The sequence below is a fragment of the Acinonyx jubatus genome, chromosome C2 (genome assembly GCF_027475565.1).
Source record: "Acinonyx jubatus isolate Ajub_Pintada_27869175 chromosome C2, VMU_Ajub_asm_v1.0, whole genome shotgun sequence".
Lineage (NCBI taxonomy): Eukaryota > Metazoa > Chordata > Mammalia > Carnivora > Felidae > Acinonyx > Acinonyx jubatus.
In genome coordinates, this window is record NC_069384.1 from 65,433,459 (window position 1) to 65,453,435 (window position 19,977).

At 41.3% G+C, this 19,977-nt stretch overlaps 1 protein-coding gene and 1 long non-coding RNA gene across 3 annotated transcripts in view; one reads left to right on the forward strand and one right to left on the reverse strand.

Annotated features, from left to right (window-relative positions):
• The window catches only part of LOC113599804 (uncharacterized), a 38,987-nt gene extending 26,966 nt beyond the window's left edge, over positions 1-12,021 (forward strand). For both annotated transcript variants that reach the window (XR_003420702.2, XR_008297686.1), the window contains one exon: positions 7,771-12,021. This is a non-coding gene — a long non-coding RNA (uncharacterized LOC113599804). The remainder of the gene's footprint in view (positions 1-7,770) is intronic.
• Positions 1-17,338, reverse strand: part of HGD (homogentisate 1,2-dioxygenase) — a 47,874-nt gene extending 30,536 nt beyond the window's left edge. Inside the window, exons 1-4 of the mRNA XM_015072764.3 lie at positions 17,102-17,338; positions 11,525-11,596; positions 10,619-10,707; positions 6,588-6,693 (exon numbers count right to left, since the gene is read on the reverse strand). Of these exons, the coding sequence (XP_014928250.2) occupies positions 6,588-6,693; positions 10,619-10,707; positions 11,525-11,596; positions 17,102-17,116 (282 nt within the window). The 5' untranslated portion in view covers positions 17,117-17,338. The remainder of the gene's footprint in view (positions 1-6,587; positions 6,694-10,618; positions 10,708-11,524; positions 11,597-17,101) is intronic.
• Positions 17,339-19,977: the final 2,639 nt, after the last annotated feature.

Sequence of the window (19,977 nt, forward strand, 5' to 3'; positions counted from 1 at the left end):
AGCACTACAGAAGAAAAACTTAGGGTATTGCCCTGAAATGGCAGATGTTCCAATATGGCTGGTATGTAGGGGATATTAAAGAAAGTGGAGGATTTGAAAGATATGATAGTAAATTAGGGCTCTTAACTGCCTATCTTGGAAGCCTGTACAGGAAGAAAAGAGGGAAGACAACTGTTTTCGGCTCGGGACATTGAGGAGATGAGGATTGTACTTAGCCATAATGATTATAATAGAAAAAATGGAAACACTCTATCTGACAATAGAGGAATTATAAACATACATTGGATTATGATGCCACATTAAAAATTATCTAGGGGTACCTGGGTGGCTCAATCAGTTAAGCGTCCAACTAAGGTCAGTTAAGTTCAGGTCATGATCTCATGGTTTGTGAGTTCGAGCCCCGCGTCGGGCTCTGTGCTGACAGCTCAGAGCCTGCAGCCTGCTTCAGATTCTGTGTCTCTCTCTGTCTCTGCCCCTCCCTGGCTCGTGCTCTGTCGTCTTTCTCTCAAAGATAAATAAATATTAAAAAACAAAATTAAAAAAATTATACTTGGGGCAGCTCAGTTGGTTGAGCTTCTGACTTGGGCTCAGGTCATGATCTCATAGTTCATGGGTTTGAGCCCTGCCTACATCAGGCTCTCTGCACGCAGCACGAAGCCTTCTTTGGATCCTCTGTGCCCCTCTCTCTTTGCACCTCCCATGCTCACACTCTCTTTCTCTTTCTCTCTCTCTCAGTAAATAAATAAATAATTTCAAAAAATTATCTATACTCAAGGAGTTTAAAAAGACATGGGAAAAGGCACAAAATATGTTTAAATTAAAAAAACACAATGTTAAACTGTATTACAGCATGATTTCATTATAGTTAATATATATGTAGCTGATTTTTTTCAATTGAGGTGTAGTTGACACACGTTACATTAGTTTCAGGTGTAAAACCTAGTGGTTTGTCAAGTCTATGTGTTATGCTATGCTCGCTGCAAGTGTAGCTACCATCTGTCACCATACAACACTATTACAATACCATTGACTATGTTCCCCATGCTGTGCCTTTTATCCCTGTGACTTACTCATTTCATAATTAGGAGCCTATATCTGCTCCTCCCTTTCCCATTTTGCCCATTCCCCCACCTCTTTCCCCTCTGGCAACCATCAGTTTGTTCTCTGTATTTATGGGCCTGTTTCTGCTTTTTGTTTGTTTGTATAACTGATTTCTTAAACAGCATTGATACAAGATTATTTACAGCCCTTCCTCTGCCCTTCCCTGCTCCTTTGGAAAATTGATTTGCCCATCCCCACTCCTCTCGGGTCTGGTGAACTGCAGCCTCATCATACAGATCCATCTTTCCTGGGAGTTTCCTAGGAAAGGGGGTGGAGACCTACACTGTCCGTTCTTGCTCCAGAGGCAAAAGGGAGGGGAGGAAGACCAGAGTTGTGAACCAGCGGTGGGTGGGGCTGAGGAGCTTGGGGAGCGGTAGCTGAGAGAGGACTCTGGGTGGAGGGGGCTGGAGTCTGGGGAAATTGGGGAAAGGGGAGTTTACCAAGTGTTCTTGTAGGTCACATATTGGGTATTCTTTAATGCTCTCCAGAGAAGCAAATGAAGATTGGAATTATTTTCAATTACTTTTGGTTTCTGGCTGCATAGGACCCAGATCTTATTTACATATATGCACCAAAACCAAGGCAAACCAAAACAAAACAAAACAAAAACCAAACCAAAACCAAAACCAAAAAACTGAAAAGAAAGAAACCAAAACATTAGAAGTGGTTAACTCTGCATTGATGCGATTATTGGGCATTAACACTTTTATATAGGTTTTGAATATATTACTGGGGGTGCATTATTGTTTAAAATATATAATATAACATGTATGATATAAGTAGTTTCAATCGAGTGGTCTGGGCAGGCTGAACTGCAAAGGGTTAAGGAGTGAGTGGGGGTGATAAAGTGCAAGAAATATGGTGTGAATAGGAGAGACTTGGTCAAAAACTTAAAGAGGTGGGAAACCCAAGACATTTTTGCAGAGAGGGGGCTTTTAGGATGGTGAGATCTGAATAGTTTAACAAATTAAACAGCAAATACCCTGGGAGGGTATAGGTTTTGGAAACATTTTTGGTAATTTGCATGTCTTGGAGGCAAAGGAAATTTTATGGTTTGGTCTTCAATTAGCTATGAGGTGTTTATCACTTGGTCCAAATTATACTGGATGAGAACTAAGAGTTATTCCTTCAGCTGAGGCTTAACTGGCTCCAGTCTGGCTTTCTAAAAGTCCAAAGGTTAGGGCTGCAGTATTAAGAAAGATAAACTTTAAAGGACTCTGATTTTTAAAGGGGAATGTTGATTCAGGAATGTGAATTGAAATCTGCAAAATCACAGTTAAATTGGATGCAGATTTCTTTGTTAAATTCTGATATTCTCAAAGTCAGAGGAAGGTACATGATGAACAAAATTAGGTATATTTCTTATGAGAGATATTAATGGATTGGATGTGTTATGTCCACAGGTTGAATCTAAGTACACTCAAAAAAAGTTTGCAATAATTCTTAGACAATTGATTAAATAGATGCTAAGGGAAAATAAAGGTTTGAGGAACATCGTCCTCAATCTTCCTGGGTAGGTATCAAAAATGACAGTGATGATAGCATATCCCACGATGCTCTCTTGGAGGAAAATTAGGTAATTCTTAAGTCTTCAAATTCCCAGAGATGACTAATGTGGGGAGTTGGTGAAGCTGATGAATTATTTATTTTGGTCTGTGACAGGTGAAGACATACCTACAATACAGACTTAAATGGGAAAGGACTGTCAGATGGGTACCTAATTATAATTGTCTCAGACTTTCTTTATGAGTCTAGTGTCCATATTTGGAAGAGGTTATAAGATGGGAAAAGTGATGAATGCAGATTGCTGTGGTTATTAATGAAGCGTAACTGGAAAGAGATATTAACGTGTCAAGAAGGTGTAAATGAAAAGACAAAAAGATCAATGCAGCATGAACAGCTAGGATGTGTGTATCAGGGCAAAGGAAGTAGGATGGCAGGGGAGGTAAGTCATGAACAAGAGGATGATAAACCACTACCTTGATGGAGCTGGTGCTCAGAGAGGCACTGGTGAGTTCTGGGGCACAGCTGTCTCACCGTGTGTGAGCACAGGTCATAAATGGGAAAAGAGGAAATACTGGAGAAGAAAGTCATTCAGTGGCCACCATACAGAATGTGTTTGAAGGAATTCAAAACAGGGAAAAAGTATCAAGTTCAAGAAGAAGTTCAAAGGGATGCTAGAATGAGAAACACAGAGAAGGGAGAGGAAACAAATACATATTGAGTGTCTACTACAAAGCAAGCAGAAACTGTTCATGCCTCTACATTAACTCAGACTTTTTAATGTAGTTGCCTCCAACTTCCCTCTCAAAGTGCTAACTAGTTATAAAACAATAAAATAATATACACAGACGGCATACTTGATGCTCACCTATGACGAGAGGCTTCCATTTTTACTTTGTTAATTTCTACGTCATTTGAAGTTTTGTAAGTATATATTATGTTTTTAACAAGACAAAACCAGAAAAATTCTATCAGAATGCGGTTAGCTTCCATAGATAAGCCACCTGTGCCACAAAATAATCACTATAACGGGGTGTATTCATGTTAAATAAAATGTATCAATAATTGGGGCTCCTGGGTGGCTCAGTCAGTTAAGTGTCTGACTTTGGCTCAGGTCATGAGCTCACGGGTTCATGAGTTTGAGCCCCACATTGGGCTCTGTGCTGACAGCTTGGAGCCTGCTTGGGTTTCTCTGCCTCGCTCTGTCTCTGACCCTCCTCCTCCCTCACTCTCTATCCCTCTCCCTTGAAATAAATAAACTTAAAGAAAAAGAAAATGTATCATAGTTATAGAAATAATAATGTCTAATAAAAAGATATTACTGAGAATGTTACATATCATAGTCACATTTTCCTCAGGTTAGGCTTAAAACCTAACACCCAACCCCTAATAAACTATATAAAATAACCATAAGCCAATCTATAAAGACATATTAAGGTTTTAGAGGTTTTGATGACTGGTGTGGATGATATGAGCAGGCAGGGGCACTGAAACTTCCCACTCCTCCTTATTTACCACTAGTTATTTGACAGTTACCATAAAGGCCCCATGATTTGAATTCCCAAACATTTACCTATGGCCTTTTTCTATAATCCTTCTTTTAGTTTACTCAATTTAGTGTAGTTTGTTCTCAAATTTAGTGTACATAACAATGACCATATGGGGTGGCATACAGGAAACCATGTATCCTTTAATTTATGGGTAATTCAAGGATTTTGCCCTTAATTTTTGTCTTACTTGCTGATTCTACAACCACCCTGTTCCTTTGTATGATATGAAAGTTGGCTCTACTTGAGAGAACTGTCAGAAACTTAATTGGCTATTCCCTATGTTGCCTGAAGAAAAGAATAGGGAAACTCTTGTGGCCCAAATACCCTTTCAACTTTCCCAAACTAGTGTATATTAAATGCTTAATTTATTTAGCCTGACCAGGAATCCTACCAAAGTACAGGTATCTGTCCTTTATATTTTCTTTTTTTTTTTTAATTTTTTTAACATTTATTTATTTTTGAGACACAGAGAGACAGAGAATGAACAGGGGAGGGGCAGAGAGAAAGGGAGACACAGAATCTGAAACAGGCTCCAGGCTCTGAGCTGTCAGCACAGAGCCCGATGTGGGGCTCGAACTCACGGACCGTGAGATCATGACCTGAGCCGAAGTCGGACACTTACCCAACCAAGCCACCCAGGTGCCCCTGTCCTTTATATTTTCTAACAGAAGATAGAGTTCCATTATTAAGTAATCAGGTCTATTTATTGGTCAAAAACAAACAAGCATGACCATTGTAACTCTAAGAGAGAAATTAGAGAATTTGAGATGTAACCCATTGAGGAATCAAGTAGATTCCCAGAAAATGAGCAGTGACTTTCGCTAGAATGATTTCTGGCCCTTTCTGAGATGAGTGGGTGAACCAAATCGTTAAATGTGTGAGGTAAATGGTTAAATGAGGATGATCTGCCAGATGCATTCCTAACTTGAGGATGGGAGAGAAAGTGGTCAAATGGGATTGGATTAGGAGGCCAGGTGAGACTCAATGACGAGGCGGAAACGGAGACAGGGACCCCACGTTGGTTGTGCAAATTGTGTTCTGCACAAGAGCCCTGGCTGGAGGAAGGGGGAAGGGGCAGGAGAGGAAAATCTGGCTTTGGGTCTTGGCAGGGGACTGTGTCTGCAGGGTTGGGGGTTGGAGCAGGGGCTGACCTTTCCCATATGCTGAGAGGCAAAAATAGGCCCGTGGTGAATGGGGAGGATATTTGCTACATGCATTAAACTTCACACAAGTTTAAGGGTCAATTATTTAGATAACATATCCTGGTTGCAAAATGGCTGTGAGATGGCTAAACTTTTGTTAACTTACATTTTGTTTTCCACTCCGAATGCCTCCCTTCCTGTCCCTGTTGGAGAAGGGTGAGTAGCATTCAAGCTGGTACTTAGTTCCCTAAGACTTCCATAATGAGGGAAAAGCTGGAGCAGAGCAGGAAACCAAAAGTAACTATGGCTATTCTGGCTTTTTTTCTACAAAAAATATAAGCACTTAGGGGAAGGCGATTTGTAGGTACAGACATAATGTCTTGGTAACCCAAGAGGAGGTCACAGATTTCCTAGGGCTGTGGAAAGGAGAGAAAGAGAGAGAGACAGAGAGACAGAGAGACAGAGAGACAGGGGCAGTGAAAGAGGGAGGGAGAGAATCCCAAGCAGGCTCTGCACTGTCAGGGCGGAGCCCCATGTGGGGCTCAATCTCATGAACTGAACCAAACTGTGAGATTATGACCTGAGCCGAAATCAAGTCAGACACTTAACTGACTGAGACATCCAGGCACTCCTAAAATAACATAAAATGAAAAAACAAATTTACCTGAATATAAAACCCGAGATTTATATGTACCACTGGTGCCTTTAAGTGAATATATCAAAATGGCTATATCAGAGTCATGGGTCTTGCCTCCTGTGTGCCAGGCATGTACTGTGTGAAGCATGTTCATACCTGTTCTTTCATGTAATTGTCACAACAGCACTGCATGGCAGATGTTGTGATCACCCCAGTTTACAGGTGAGATACCATGGCTCAAAGACCCAGCAAGTAAGTAGAGGAGCAGGGATGCAAACCCAGGTACGTTTTACTTCCTGCATTATATACCTGGTATCAGTGACATGTACCCAAGCTCAGAGACAATGGGAATATACTAGAGTTCTCAAAGGTAAAAAAACAAAAACAGAGCTCAGTCCGCTATAGCACTGGGTCTGTCTCATTACTGAAAACTGGGTATATAAACACACACACACACTCATTCATGCATGTGAATTCCAGTTTTCCCAGCAAACAATTCCAAAATTCCCAGCCAAGTATGAGCAAAAGAACAGACACACTTTAGCATTTATTTTTTACAAAGTGTCTAATTTATCAAAGACCAAGGTTTGACCTAAATATTTATATTCAAGGCTTTGGATACCTGGTATGCACCAATTCACAGGACCATTTTACCTGGTTAGGGTCAGGATCAACTTCATCCCAGTTGTGAGTGACATGGCCTTGGTCAATGGACTCAAAGGGCTTGTGGGAAACTGAAGGTAGAATCCGATACAGCCAGCTGCGGGGGAAACAAGGACACATAAGCCTTAGGGTGGTGTTATTAGGGATACGCAGACTGGCTCAGGAAGTACCATCAGGAAGATGCTCAAGTCAACAACGATCTGTGGGCTTTAATGTGAGAAGCAATGACACAGCATCACTTCTTAATAGCCACTGCTGCCCATAGCCCTGGCCTCTTCCCACCTTTCCACTTTGCCCATTACTCTTCAAATTGAGCCTCTGGCTCTTGGTTGTTCCCATACTGACAAAAAAATAAAGAATTGTCTTTTCCAATGACAACTATTAAGGAAGGGGAAGTATCTTGAGGGATATCTGTACAGGAAAATCCATAGAAAAGCATTAGTGTGTATACGTCATTGGACACTATTTCTTATTCTGGAAGGTGAGGACAATGAATCCTACATAGACTGAGAGAATATAGGGTGTTTCTTTGTTATTTTTGAAATATAAATTTTTTCTTTAAAATTATAAAAGCAATACATGACTATGGTAGAAATAATTCAAGAAATTCAAGAAATTCAAAAGTCCCTAAGGGTAAATGGTTCTTCCAATTTCTCCTCCAATTTCTTCAGGGCCAATTATCAGAAGCATCAGAGCCTAACAATGTTCTTATATATTCTCTCAGATATTACCAGTGCTATGTATAAACAAAATTGCCAAATCACTGTACCACTTTATTCTCACAACAATACTGTGTGAGTGACTGATGGCTCGTGTCTTCACAAATAGGAGGCATTATTAAAAATGATTTTGGCCCTATAGGCAAAAAATAGTATTTCATTTTTATTTTGTATTTCCTTTATTATGAGTAAGGTCAAGAATCTGTATGTTTATTGGTTCTTTGTAATGAATTACTTGTACAAGTCATTTACCATTTTTTTAATTGGGTTATGTATCTTTTTGATACTAATTTGTAAGAGGTTTAGGACATTAACACTCTGTACTCCAAAATTATAAGATGATCTGTCCATATAGTCTTACAGTTAGTAATTTCTTTCTTTCTCTTTCTTTCTTTCTTTCTTTCTTTCTTTCTTTCTTTCTTTCTTTCTTTCTTTCTTTCTTCCTCCTTTTCAAGTTATCTGTGTATGTCAAGGTCTGAGCCAAAGATCTCCCTGCCAGGACCCAGATCTCAGGCTTCAGGAAGAGAAGATGCAGGAATCCTGAAGAGCACCAGGAGAAGAACCGTCCAGAAGTTGCGAGGGACACTGGAACTTGCTAAGTGGGACCCAAGTCCTTTCAGAGACCATTACTCTGGCAGTGTACAGAACAAAAAGGAACACTACTTCTGACAATGGGAGACTAGACCTGCTTAAACAGCCTCTGGCCCCTTAAACCCTAGGACAGTCTACTTCAAGGGGTGGAGTTTGCCTGGCCCTACACTGAACCATTTGGGAGATAAAAGGGCTAGATTGTCCAGGTTCCCATTTGATTCCTCCAGTTCTAAATGATGTGACCTCTGACCTTGGACTTTATGCTTATGAATAAACCAAGCCTCTGTAGTTTCTAGTAGTTAAGGGCATGCATACATATCTAAGAAACAACTGTGTGACCCTGGGCAAGTTATGTTTCTCATCCTTATCTCCTAGGATTATTGTGAGGATTCAGAGTTTATGTATTTAGAGTGCCTGGAACATAGTAAGTTCTCACTTACTAGATATGTGTTGAATTGTCTGCCTACCCCTAATCATCTGGGTTTTTAAGATGGTCCAAATTTTCCACATTCTCTGTCCTGACTCTCCCCTCCTCAGTACCTGAGGGATCAGCTAACAATCTGATAAAAAGTAACCCTTGATAGGTATAACCTCTGAGAGTTCTGTGAGGCCCTCTACTCTGATTTAAATGAGAAGTGACTCACTGTAAGAATTCCAGGCTTACCTGGTTCTATCTTTCCACTGGGGATTTTGAGCATTTTCACAAAAATTATTGTGGATACCTTTGGAGAGTTCTAAACAGATGGGTGAGCCATGCCTAGTGTCCCTTGTTTTTTAGCTGTTTATAAAACTCCCCAGGCAGCACTACATTACCCTGGACAGAGATTTAATTCTGATTCAAGGAATGGTGCCAGCTTCTTAATGAAATGCCAACAGCTCCTTTTCAGCCTCCTGGAACAGAGCTAAGCTCCTGCTGGCTGAAGATATCACTGAATAATGGGGGTAGGCAGCAGAATCTGGAGTCCAGGTGTCCCATTATTGAATGGCCATAAAGTCAAGAACATAGTCATGGAGGCTAGGTTGTCATAAATTAAAATGAACAGGAATTGTCAGTGTTCCTTCCTTACCTTGACTGGAATTGCAAAGAGAGAGAGAGAGAGAGAGAGGTGATTAAACGATAATAGAATTAACCCCTGAGTTTTGACAAGTATGGGAAATGATCTCTTCTTCCCTCCATGCACATATCTGTCAAGACAGAAGCAGTATTGTTATGGATAGACGTAGTAGCATAGCACTTGCCATAGCTCACACTCAGTTCTCTGACAGCCTCCTAGGGGTACCCTGTATTGGAGGGAGAAATACTACTATGCTGACAGTAATGGTGATTGGAATAATTAATGTTAATTGAGCACTCACCATGTGCCAGGCAATGTGCTAAGTACTTTATATGCACTCTTTCCTTTAATCCTAACCACAACTATGAAATAGGTACTATCGTCATCTCTTTGACAAATGAGGAACCATAGGCTCTGAGGGAGTAGATGACTTGCTCAAGGTCACACAGCTTAAAGGAGAAGGAGGCATGATTTAAACTCAGGGGACCTGACTTCAGAGTGGGCATAATTAACCACTAAAGACAACAACCTATCGTTTGTGTGGTCCATTGTGCTGTCGTAGTCACTACCTCATTTGCTCCCTAGGAGGAGACTGTGGAGGTAAAGCCAGTCCCATCCACTAAGCAGTACCAGACCAACTGCCCTCCTCCCCAAGTCTCCAAAATTAGGAGCACTCCTCTCCACAGATGCCCTAGCCTGACATTCCTATAGTTCGACACTACTTGTTTAAGTACGACACTTACTGCCTCCCCAAACCACAACATCTATTGTGTTCAACCTGCCCCATGGGAGTAAATCAAGGGAGTGAGTTCATTGACCTGGCTTGTGGGATTAGAGGAAGCATGCAACATGACACATTTTGCTAATGAATGTGCTGGTTTCCATCAAAGGCAAATTCCAAAGAGTAAAAACCTTATTAATTCAAACCACAAGAGGCCATAATAGATGACCTTTCAACTGCCCAAGGTTAGTTATCCAATATTTTCATGCAAAGAAATAATATTTCTAGTCAGCTGAAGAAGATATTACACTGAATCTGTAATTTTGAGTTACTCATTATTTAAAAACAAACAAACAAACAAACAAACAAATCAAAATTGAAAATTCAACTGGACAACCCTTTGGGGAAGGCCAATTTACTGGGGACATTTTCTTTTCTTTTAAAAAATTTTTTTTTATTTTACTTATTTTTGAGAGAGAGAGAGTGTGCACGCATGAGTGGGGGAGGGGCACAAAAAGAAGGAGACACAGAATCTGAAGCAGGCTCCAGGCTCTGAACTGTCAGCACAGAGCCTGATGCGGGGTTTGAACCCGTGAAACGCGAGATCATGACCTGAGCCAAAGTCGTATGCTCAACTAACTTAGCCACCCATGCACCTACTGGGGACATTTTCCTTTGGAGACAAGTGATAATTTGTAAATGGAGCTGGACATGTGTGTTTTCCAAGACTCTGTGCAGCTGCTTCCTTACTTTTTTCCACCAGTGACTTGATCCTAGCTGGAGACAAGCCCTCCCCTCACAATTACCCAGAGTACAGCCTGTGAAAAGCAGAATCTTCGGCAGCCCTGGGAAGCGATGGCCCAGATGTAGGAGCCAGCACTAAGTACTAGTCATAAATCCCACAGCCTTCAGGTCAGAATTAATCTAATCCTGTACCTTCTCTTATTTGTGCTCCGTGGACAAGTGAAAGCCGATCCTGAGAGCTGCTCAGCATACAGGTTATAAGGGCAGACTTGAGGATTGTTCTAAAACAAAGGAGGCAATAAACAACATCACTCCAATCAGAAAAACATCTCACCTTCCTGCAAACAATTCAGTGGGGGAATTCTGTCCTGGATGAGGATGCTCTGATCCACTGCACAAGACCATCTTCAACCCATATATACTTTTTGTAACAACTGTTTAGGTGACTTTCCTCGTGTTTAGAAAAGCAATACATGTGTAATACAGAACATTTATAAAATATAACCCATGATCTCACCATCCAGAAATAACCCAATGTTGTCACACTGGTACATTTCCTTCCATTCTTATCCTCCAAAATAAGGATCCAATGATGGATGATGTGTGTAGTCCTATAATGATCACGAAATTTTTTTTGGTGGAAGAAACACTATATCATGAGCAATTTTTTCATGCCATAAAATATTCTTTAAAATTTTTGAAAATATTTTGTATGCCATACTTTTGTTATTGTAACCAACACTAGTGTAAACATCTTTGTGGATCCATTTTTAGGACTGATTATTTTCTCATCATTGTCATAACTCATGCCATTTAAGAGAACTATAAGGAAGTCCTCTTAACCTTGAGCCTAGGGGATCCTCCTGAAAGTCTTACAGTTAGTCTTGCTATTTCAGATTGCGTGCTTTGCCATAGGTAACCACCATCCCACTTTAATCTTTGTATTGGCATTGTTGTATATCCCAAGTATCTTAATGAGTTGTGAAACTCCTAGACAGTTCCCAGGAACAATGGTGAGTAGATGCACTTTGGCCTGAGGGCTGGTTATTCATTCCTACAAATCAGAGCTCTCTAAGCTGATATTCTATTCATCCATACCTGTCCTTCTGGCAGAGCACCTGGGCAGCGAGGGTCCTCTGAGGCACATTCATTCCCGAATCCAGAAATGTACTGCATATGACAAAGATACGAAGGCTGTCATTAAAGTATTTAAAGAGTGTTTCACAACATTGATAGTCTAATGAAGGTAAGAATTTCTATAAGGACATGTGTTTGTGTATGATGTTCCATATGTAATATGTTTGCTATGTCTTGGCATGTGGACCATCTAGGAAAGAAAATATGCTCTGTGTGAATTTTAAAGACCACCAATTAGGGGCTTCTGGGTGGCTCAGTGGGCTAAGCGTCCGACTTTGGCTCAGGTCATGATCTCAAGGTCTGTGAGTTTGAGCTCCGCGTCAGGCTCTGTGCTGACAGCTCAGAGCCTGGAGCCTATTTCAGATTCTGTGTGTCCCTCTCTCTCTGCCCCTCCCCCCACTCATGCTCTGTCTCTCTGTCTCTCTGTCAAAAATAAAATAAACATTAAAAAATTTTTTTTAATTAAAAAAAAAGACCACCAACTAATTGGGAGAAGACTCCTGAATATTGCATAGACTTTCCACCCTTAGCTATACTTAGTTGATTTGTGGGTTTGTTCTTAATTATTCCACCCCAAGACCAGGTTCTTTAATTATCTTTCCGCCAGGGAGTTCTGGAGAAAGGAGATAACTAGGCATCACCTCAACTCCAGATTAGTAGGATCTTGCTGGGCCTAGACTGCAACCTCCCTGTGTGTGGAGCTCCATTCCCCTCCATGCTCTGAAACAAGCAACTAAAAATAGGCATGTGGATCCAGTCTACAGCAGAACGCTTGAGGGAAAGATCTCCAAACTAGCCTTGCTGAGAGGCAGAAGCCTATATTTTCTGATTCATCTATGGAACACTTGTGTACATATTTGTATTTTTGTGGATACATGGAAACAAAATCTGGAGATATGGGTGGCTTTCACAAGTGCCAGACCAGAGTCTGTCCACAGTGGTACAATGGAGTCTATTTGATTGCCGGCTGTTTCCTTTATACCTAGAGGGGAAAAAAGTTAAAGACTTTCTCAACAAAGTAAAGTATGGGAGCCCCTGAAATTTATTCTTACAGCACTTAACATACCTGTGAGCTCTTGTTCACTGTCTGGCTTCTCTGCAAGTTGGTAAGCCCCAAGAAATCTGTAGCAGTCTTGTTCGCCTGGATGTGCTCTGTGCCTGATTTACCAGAGGGTACTCAATAGATACCTATTGTTTGATTTATCCTTTCACTTAAAGCCTATTCTGAGTGTATGTATGCTGCTGTAGGTGGGGTTAGAACCCCCTTTTCTCTAACTCAAATATTTAAAATGGCTATTTTCTGCCCATAGTTGATCCTAATAAACGGACTTAATTTTAGCTCTGGATAATGAAAGTGCAGCCTTGCTCTCTGAGTGAAATGCCACCATCTGAGCACATGTCTTTAAAAGATATAAGAAGGATGCTAGTGGGTGGAGGGTGAGCCCTCCAGAGTTCTCAGCAGCATGGAGACGGATGAGCTGAATGCAATATGCCTGGATGTGTGAGCAACGATCAGGCCAATAACTGCTATATTTGGAAGGAATATCAAATGTGAAATGTTATGACCTAGAAAGCAATGGAAGTGAAATTATTCTTTTTGCCTCCAGACACAATTTTTTTTTTTTTTTGTACTTTGGAAAATCTATCAGCACTAAAAACACTGAGTTATATTATACACAGATAGGTTAACTGCAGCGACATGCAGTTTGGACTGATTTCTTTGGGGAAATGGTAGAGCATTGCGACTCTCCACTGAGTACAATTTTCTTCTCTCAGAATGGGCCTCACGCTCACTGTCAACAGGAATGAATTGGAGTTGCTGAGAAATGGTAATGACCCCAAATTATCTTCAATTCTGTGGAATGGAATTTTAGACCAATCTGTGACTGAAGCAAGCCATTGAGCATGACAGCGCCCTTACTTTCTTTGTTCAACTGCCACATTGTTTCTCTCTGCAAGAGAGGCCAGGGAGTCTTAAGTATTGAGGCATACAGCTGAACCTTCTCCAGTCATGGGCGGGTTTACTTATTAACCTTCCCCATTCTTTGCCACTGCTGGTCTCAGAACAGAGTCCAGGGTTCTATGTATTTTTGGCACAAGGGAAAAGAGACTTAGTATATGTAGTTCTGAAGCATTTGCTTCTGACTGCTTTAAAAAATAGAAAAGAAAGTAGAAAGAACAGCTGGTGGTTTGGAAGGGAGCCACCCAGCTCTGAGAGAGGTGTGAGTTCTGAGCCTGTTTCTGCATCTTAGCTGTGGTGCATTGGCTGACGAGGAGGCGGAAAATGCTGACTCACTCTCCAGTCAGTCGGTTTTCCTAATCCTCGGAGAGAAGAATTTACAGATGAGCTTATTAGAGCTTTCAAATGCCATGTCCCTTACGGCCGAAGGTATTTGACTTGAGGAAGCAGTATTCAGCAGGTGCTTTCCCAAGCTTCTGAGATCAAGGGCAGAATCTGAACTCTGCTTATATCAGCTGTGAAAATCCAAGTGTGCAACTCCAGCTGGTTCAGTGACTATGTACAAATATTCCTTATGCAAGAAGAAAAGAAAATCTAACATTAAGCAAGTGAGTTTGTATGTTTTCTTCAGTCCAGATTTCTGAATAACTTGATCCAACATAAAAAAATGATCTCACTTTTCTCCAAGAGAATGATATGAATCCTTTCTAAACAAAAGAACAAATTAGCGAGCTCCATATAACTTCAGTTGTCTGGCAGCTGCCTACCATACCGCTTTTTAATCCTCGCCTGGTCCCTGGGACGTACTCTGTGTCAGAGTAGGCTTATGAGGTGCTTTCTCCCAACTCTGATTCTGGATAATGCCCTGATGGGACGGGCAGATGGTGCACCTCACTGCCTTTCACTGAGCATAAAGGAAGGAGAGAGAAGTCAGGGTGGAGATGGAACGATAGCTACCTTGTTCCTGCGGCAAGAGTCCAGTATTTCTAATGAACTGTGCTGGGAACAGAGAACAGAGATTGTTGGGAACTTGCAGGTTATTGTGGTAGAGCTGAATAATGACCTTCAATGATATCCATGTCTGAATCCCTGGGAACTTCCTACACTCAAAGAGACTTTGAGGATGTGAGTGAAGTACGAATCTTGAGATGAGGGATTATCCTGGATGATTTGGGTGCGCCCCAAATGTAATCACAAGTGCCTTAGTACAGGGAGGTGGAGGGATATACAGCTACAGAAGAGGAAAAGGCAGTGCAGTGACAGGCAGAGGCTGGAGTGATATGCTTTGAAGATGGAGACTCAATCACAGAATGCAGGCAGCTTGGGGAAGCTTGAGTTTAGCCCTGGGAAACTGATTTCACAGTTCTGACTTCCATAACTGTAGGAGAATAAATATGTGCGGTTTTAAGCCACTAACTTTGTGGTAATTTGTTACAACAGAAACAGGAAACAAATACAATCGCAATATTAGTGGGACCCATCTCTGGCTAATCATTAGAATCACCTCCAGAAATTTATCAAACACACACCCAGACCTAGTGAATGAAAATATATGGTAGTGGGGCCCAAAATCTGGATATTGAACAGCTCTTCATTTTAGAAATTAGGAAATCAAGACTTGTAGAAGTGAAGGGACTTAAGAATGTGGAATAGTCTGTTTGAAATTTAACCTTATTATTTTCTCTTTTGAATTTTCTTCCCCCAGTTGTGCTGCTTTTACATAAATGTGATTTCTTTTAGGCTTTGTGTTGATATATCCGTTAAAATGAAGACATAAAAGCTGAGAAGTATATTTTTTAACTTATGTAATGTTTATTGATTAGAATGATGCAATCTGGTTTTCTGTGTTTGGATTCCTGATCTCTAGAGCTAACCTTTGCTCGTGCAGATTAGACAGCAGGCAGGGAAGAAAGCCTTTGAAATTGAGAACAAAGACCAGCATGCAATTTACATTGGTCTGCTGGTGCTGTGCATAATAAGTTGCTAAAAATTTCAGCAGGATAGGATTTTAGATATAATTTATTTATAAATGGTAAGGATGTTTCCAGCCCCTGCTGAACTCTCCCATAGGATTTTCATCAGGAAACAAAATTCTTATGCACTCTCCCTTTCCCAGAACTTCAGCTGCCACCATTGATAGGATGACCTCCTGTATCTATTAACCTGGTCCTACCCCCTCCCCTGAGATCCAGATCCATACATCCCAATGCCTCCTGGGTATGTCAACTTGGCTGTCCCTGCAGCAGCTCAAATTTAGCTGAAACTCTCTTGGCTCCCAGAATATGCTGGACTGTCTGTGTATGCCATGCCTTTGCACTTGTTTTTTCTCTGCCCCCCACCTCTTTTCATTTAGCCAATTTCTACTTCTCTCTTATGAGTCAGCTGAGGAACAGCCTTCTTCAAGAAGTTTCTTTTGACCCCACCTAGCCCAGACTCGGTTCCTTTACAGTATCAACCTGTGGCATCAGTACTAACACATAATATTTGCTGAATGAAAGAGAGTTCTTTCTCAGCATTTCCGACTCTTGGTCACACATGAAGGTAAAGAAACAAACGTTTACTTCAGTGTTGTGTGTTTTCAGGATCCCTATCAACTGGGGCGATGTTTGATTCTTCAAACTCAGCATCAGTTGAAGGGCATTAGGAAAGTGTTCAAATTCTGCATTCCTGAAAGAAGCCCAGAGTGTGGCTCACCTGACTTGAGTCAAGTTCTGGAAAATTCTCCTCAGTTCCACATGCATGTGCTGGGCACTGATATAGCCCAGGCTGGACACTGGGTGTGGTTTTAGACACTGGGAAAACAGTCCCCTTCCCTGGACTTAAGGCACACGGTCCAGTAGATGTCACTAAATATCCTTTTGGAACTTGGGATTTGGATTCTGACAAACCAGGTTCTGATCTAGTCTCTGTCACCTATAAGCAGTGACCTTGGGCAAGTCACTTAATCTCTCCAAACTTTCTTTTCCTTTTTGGTTAAATAGAAACAAGAGCGCCTACATCTCAGATCTATTTTGAGGATTACAATATGAGTTAATTCATTAATAGCACATAACCCACACATATTTTTCAATTGCACATTAAATAATAAAAAGGAATTACTTCCTAGAGGAATTGCTAGGGCTTCTATTGGCCAAGGGCCAATTGTGGATCCTCAAAATAACTGAATAGATACGGCAGATCTAATTGGTTGGATGGAGGCAGTCCAGGAAGCTGTAGCAACAGGAAGATATCAGGGAGTAGGGGCTGGGAAGCAGGCAGTGAGATATATGTCTTCCCATGGTCGTTGGGGGGTGGGGGGTGGGGAGCCCTTATGATGTCTACAGATTCCCAAGACAATATTTAAAATGAACAAAGGCAAAAGATGGACAATGAAGGCTTCATCTCTTTTCTTTACCACCTTTCCATCAACACCCCCAGCTCCAGCCATGCCTGTGGACACCATGGCAAAACCTCTGAACGCAGGGGTTTAGAACATGGCCTTTCTAGGTCCTTCCTGACTCCGACACTCTGGGGTTCTCAGAAGCTTCCGTAAATTCTGGCTGAAGAAGCCACAGCAAACTTGGCAGATAGTCTCTTACCTTCAACTCGGCCATTTTCCCTCTGCTGCAGGTGTGATCACTTCAGGAAACACAGGCCCAGAGAGGGTATGAAGCTAAAATGCTTCTGTTTCTCCTCCAATCCACCTTCTGAATGTTATTCCCACCACTTCACCGTGCTCACTGGTTAGCAGGCGGCTCAAACTAGCCACAAAAATTACCTAACTGATCAACTAGGGAGAAAGTCCAGCATGCTTGTTTTCAAACTGCTTACGCAATTATCTTTGGTTTTCACTAAATCTAGGCTGTTTCTGGAAGAGTTTGCAGAGCCTATCTCCTCTCCAGCCGAGGTAAAGATTAGCCAATTATGTGTCCCAGTGAAAAGAAGGAGGCTTATTACTGAAGACAGAGAATGGAAAGCTCTCTGGGAAAGGAACCGTGGTAGTTAAGGCATGCTGTGTGCGGCAGAGGCTTCTCTCAGTCCTGACTCAGGCCTGGAAGGAACAGGGCAGGGTATTCATTCTCTGCTGGGCAGTGACAAAATGAATTGTGCTCTGGCACAGGTGTTTACACACAGCTGCTTGAAACAGGGACTGAGTCTGGACAGCTGTCCAGAGGTGCCTCCAAGGGATGAGCTGGGTGAACTGTCCAGAGTCTGAAGTGCTTCACTTAAAGCAAACGGAGATGTTTGCTATTGTTCCTTTCATTTCTTAAATATATTTAGTGGTTTTTTAAAATAAATTCTTTAAAAATCTTGTTTTCTAATACCTTTATCCTTCTAAAAGAGGACCAAGAAATTACTTTCCAGCCACCTTTTCCATGGCTCCCTTGCCCTTCATCTTGGCTATTCTCCTTAGCCATGGTTAGATATCCACTTTGTGGCTAATTGTACTCAGGAAGAAAGAAACTATATATCGAGTGCCTGTTCATGCCAGGTTTTTCCATAGAAATTATCTCATTTAATTTCACAAGAACAGTCTTGTAAACTAGGCTTTATCATCACAAACTTAAGTGCAACAGACCAGGCAGGAAATGTAGGCTAGGTGGTATTTCAAGATAAGACTTCTAAATGAAGCTCCAATTTTTAAACACTGGAAACTAGAACAAACACGCGAATGAATGAATGAATGAATGACTAGATAAAACCATTGTGGTGGATTGCAAAAATGTCCATAATTTTCTCCCATCCTTGTATGCATGCTCTTTTGTAATGTTGGACTTTGCTGCTCTTCACATAAAGAGATGTAGTCTTTTTCTTACCTCCTTGAATCTTACTTTTGTTAATAGCAAGCACAACACAAGCAGGGGCGTGAATAGTGCTTGTGCCTTAGGATTTGTCCATTTCTTACTACTTGAAATTACCATGCAGAGAAGCTGGGCCAATCTCCTTGAGAATGAGAAACCACATGAAGAGAGAAGTTAGTCCAGCACCAACTGCCGGACATGTTGAATGATGCAGTCTGGTTGTCATATAACTGGAGACACATGAATGATCCCAGGTGAAAATGGCAGAAGAACCCCCAGCAAGACCTAGTCCAAATTGCTGACTCACAGAATTGTGGGCAAATGGAATGGTGTATTTTATGGTATTTAATGGGGTGGTTTGGTGAGATAACTGATACACTGATATAAAAAACATACACGCAGATTTGAAAAGGTCATGGGCCATCAGCTTAGACCCTCTGCTCTATATTAAATGGGTCTAAGTTACCGCCAGAGGTCCCCAGGCTCCAACATACTGCAGTAGCAGCAGATGATTTGCCTGTGTACGAGGTGTTAGCACAGAGAGGGCCAGAAAAAAATGACAGGTTGGTAGCAAACCAACCTGTGTGGATTGATGCCTGAGTTCCAGACAGTTATAGGACATCTCAGCATATGTGAGCATAGACAGATGACACTGTGGTATTACGTAAGCTTGCTTCCCTGGAATTTATATACAAACCCTGGAGGAAGTGGTATGTGTTGGGGGAGGCCCTGGTTTTACTGAGGCTAAGTTTTTGTTACTCCTGCAGTATGCAGACTCAAAATCAAAAATGAATTCCAGAAAAAATATTTCTTACATCTGAGTTTATGAGTACTTTGTCTTCAATCTATCTATCCTGGAAGTGAGTCTTTGGTGGTTAGAGGGAAAAAATGAATGGGAGTCAATAAAAGACAAGGGAAAAGCTTTACTGCTTTTTTCCATAGGCTTCCTATGTTCTTTCCATTGAATCAGCTTTGAAGGCAAATTCAAAAAGCGTTTAAACTCTTTCCTAGGGTGTAGGAGATTTCTGAAAGAGTAAGAAAGTGGTCACAGATCCTTGACTGGACGAAAATTACTTTCAGGAGCTTGAAAATATTTGAAATTGAATAACCTATCACCAAACTTTATGGATTTCTCCTGACTTAACTGTATTTCTTTTTTGTTTTTATAAACATGATTCCATAAACAAGTATTTGCTTTGTATAACTATGTGCCAGGCACTGTGCTTTATACACACAAGGGATAGGAGAATAAATAAAACTCAGCAACAGCTCTGATTTGAGGTCTGATGGTTTTCCACTTTAATTAATGTAATCACACACTCATGTCTTTACCTTACAATTATTGAGGACCTCCTATGTGCCAGACTGTGTGCGATGTAGGAGATACAAAGATGACTAACTCAGTCCTGTTCTCTACTAGTGCAGCATACTGGAGAAGGCGGAAATAAACAGGCTATAGCAACAGAGAACTGTATCTGCTGTGACAGAGACGAGCCCAGGGTGCTACAGGAGGGATTGAGGGGCACCTAGTCCTGAGCAGGAGGGCAGGGAAGGCTTCCCAAAGGAGGCGATAACTGAGCCAAGCTTCACAGGATGAGTTGGATAGGGCATTGAGCAGAGCAAAGAGTGTGTGCAAACACAGAAAAGTGGAAGGGCAGTGCATTCAAAGAGCT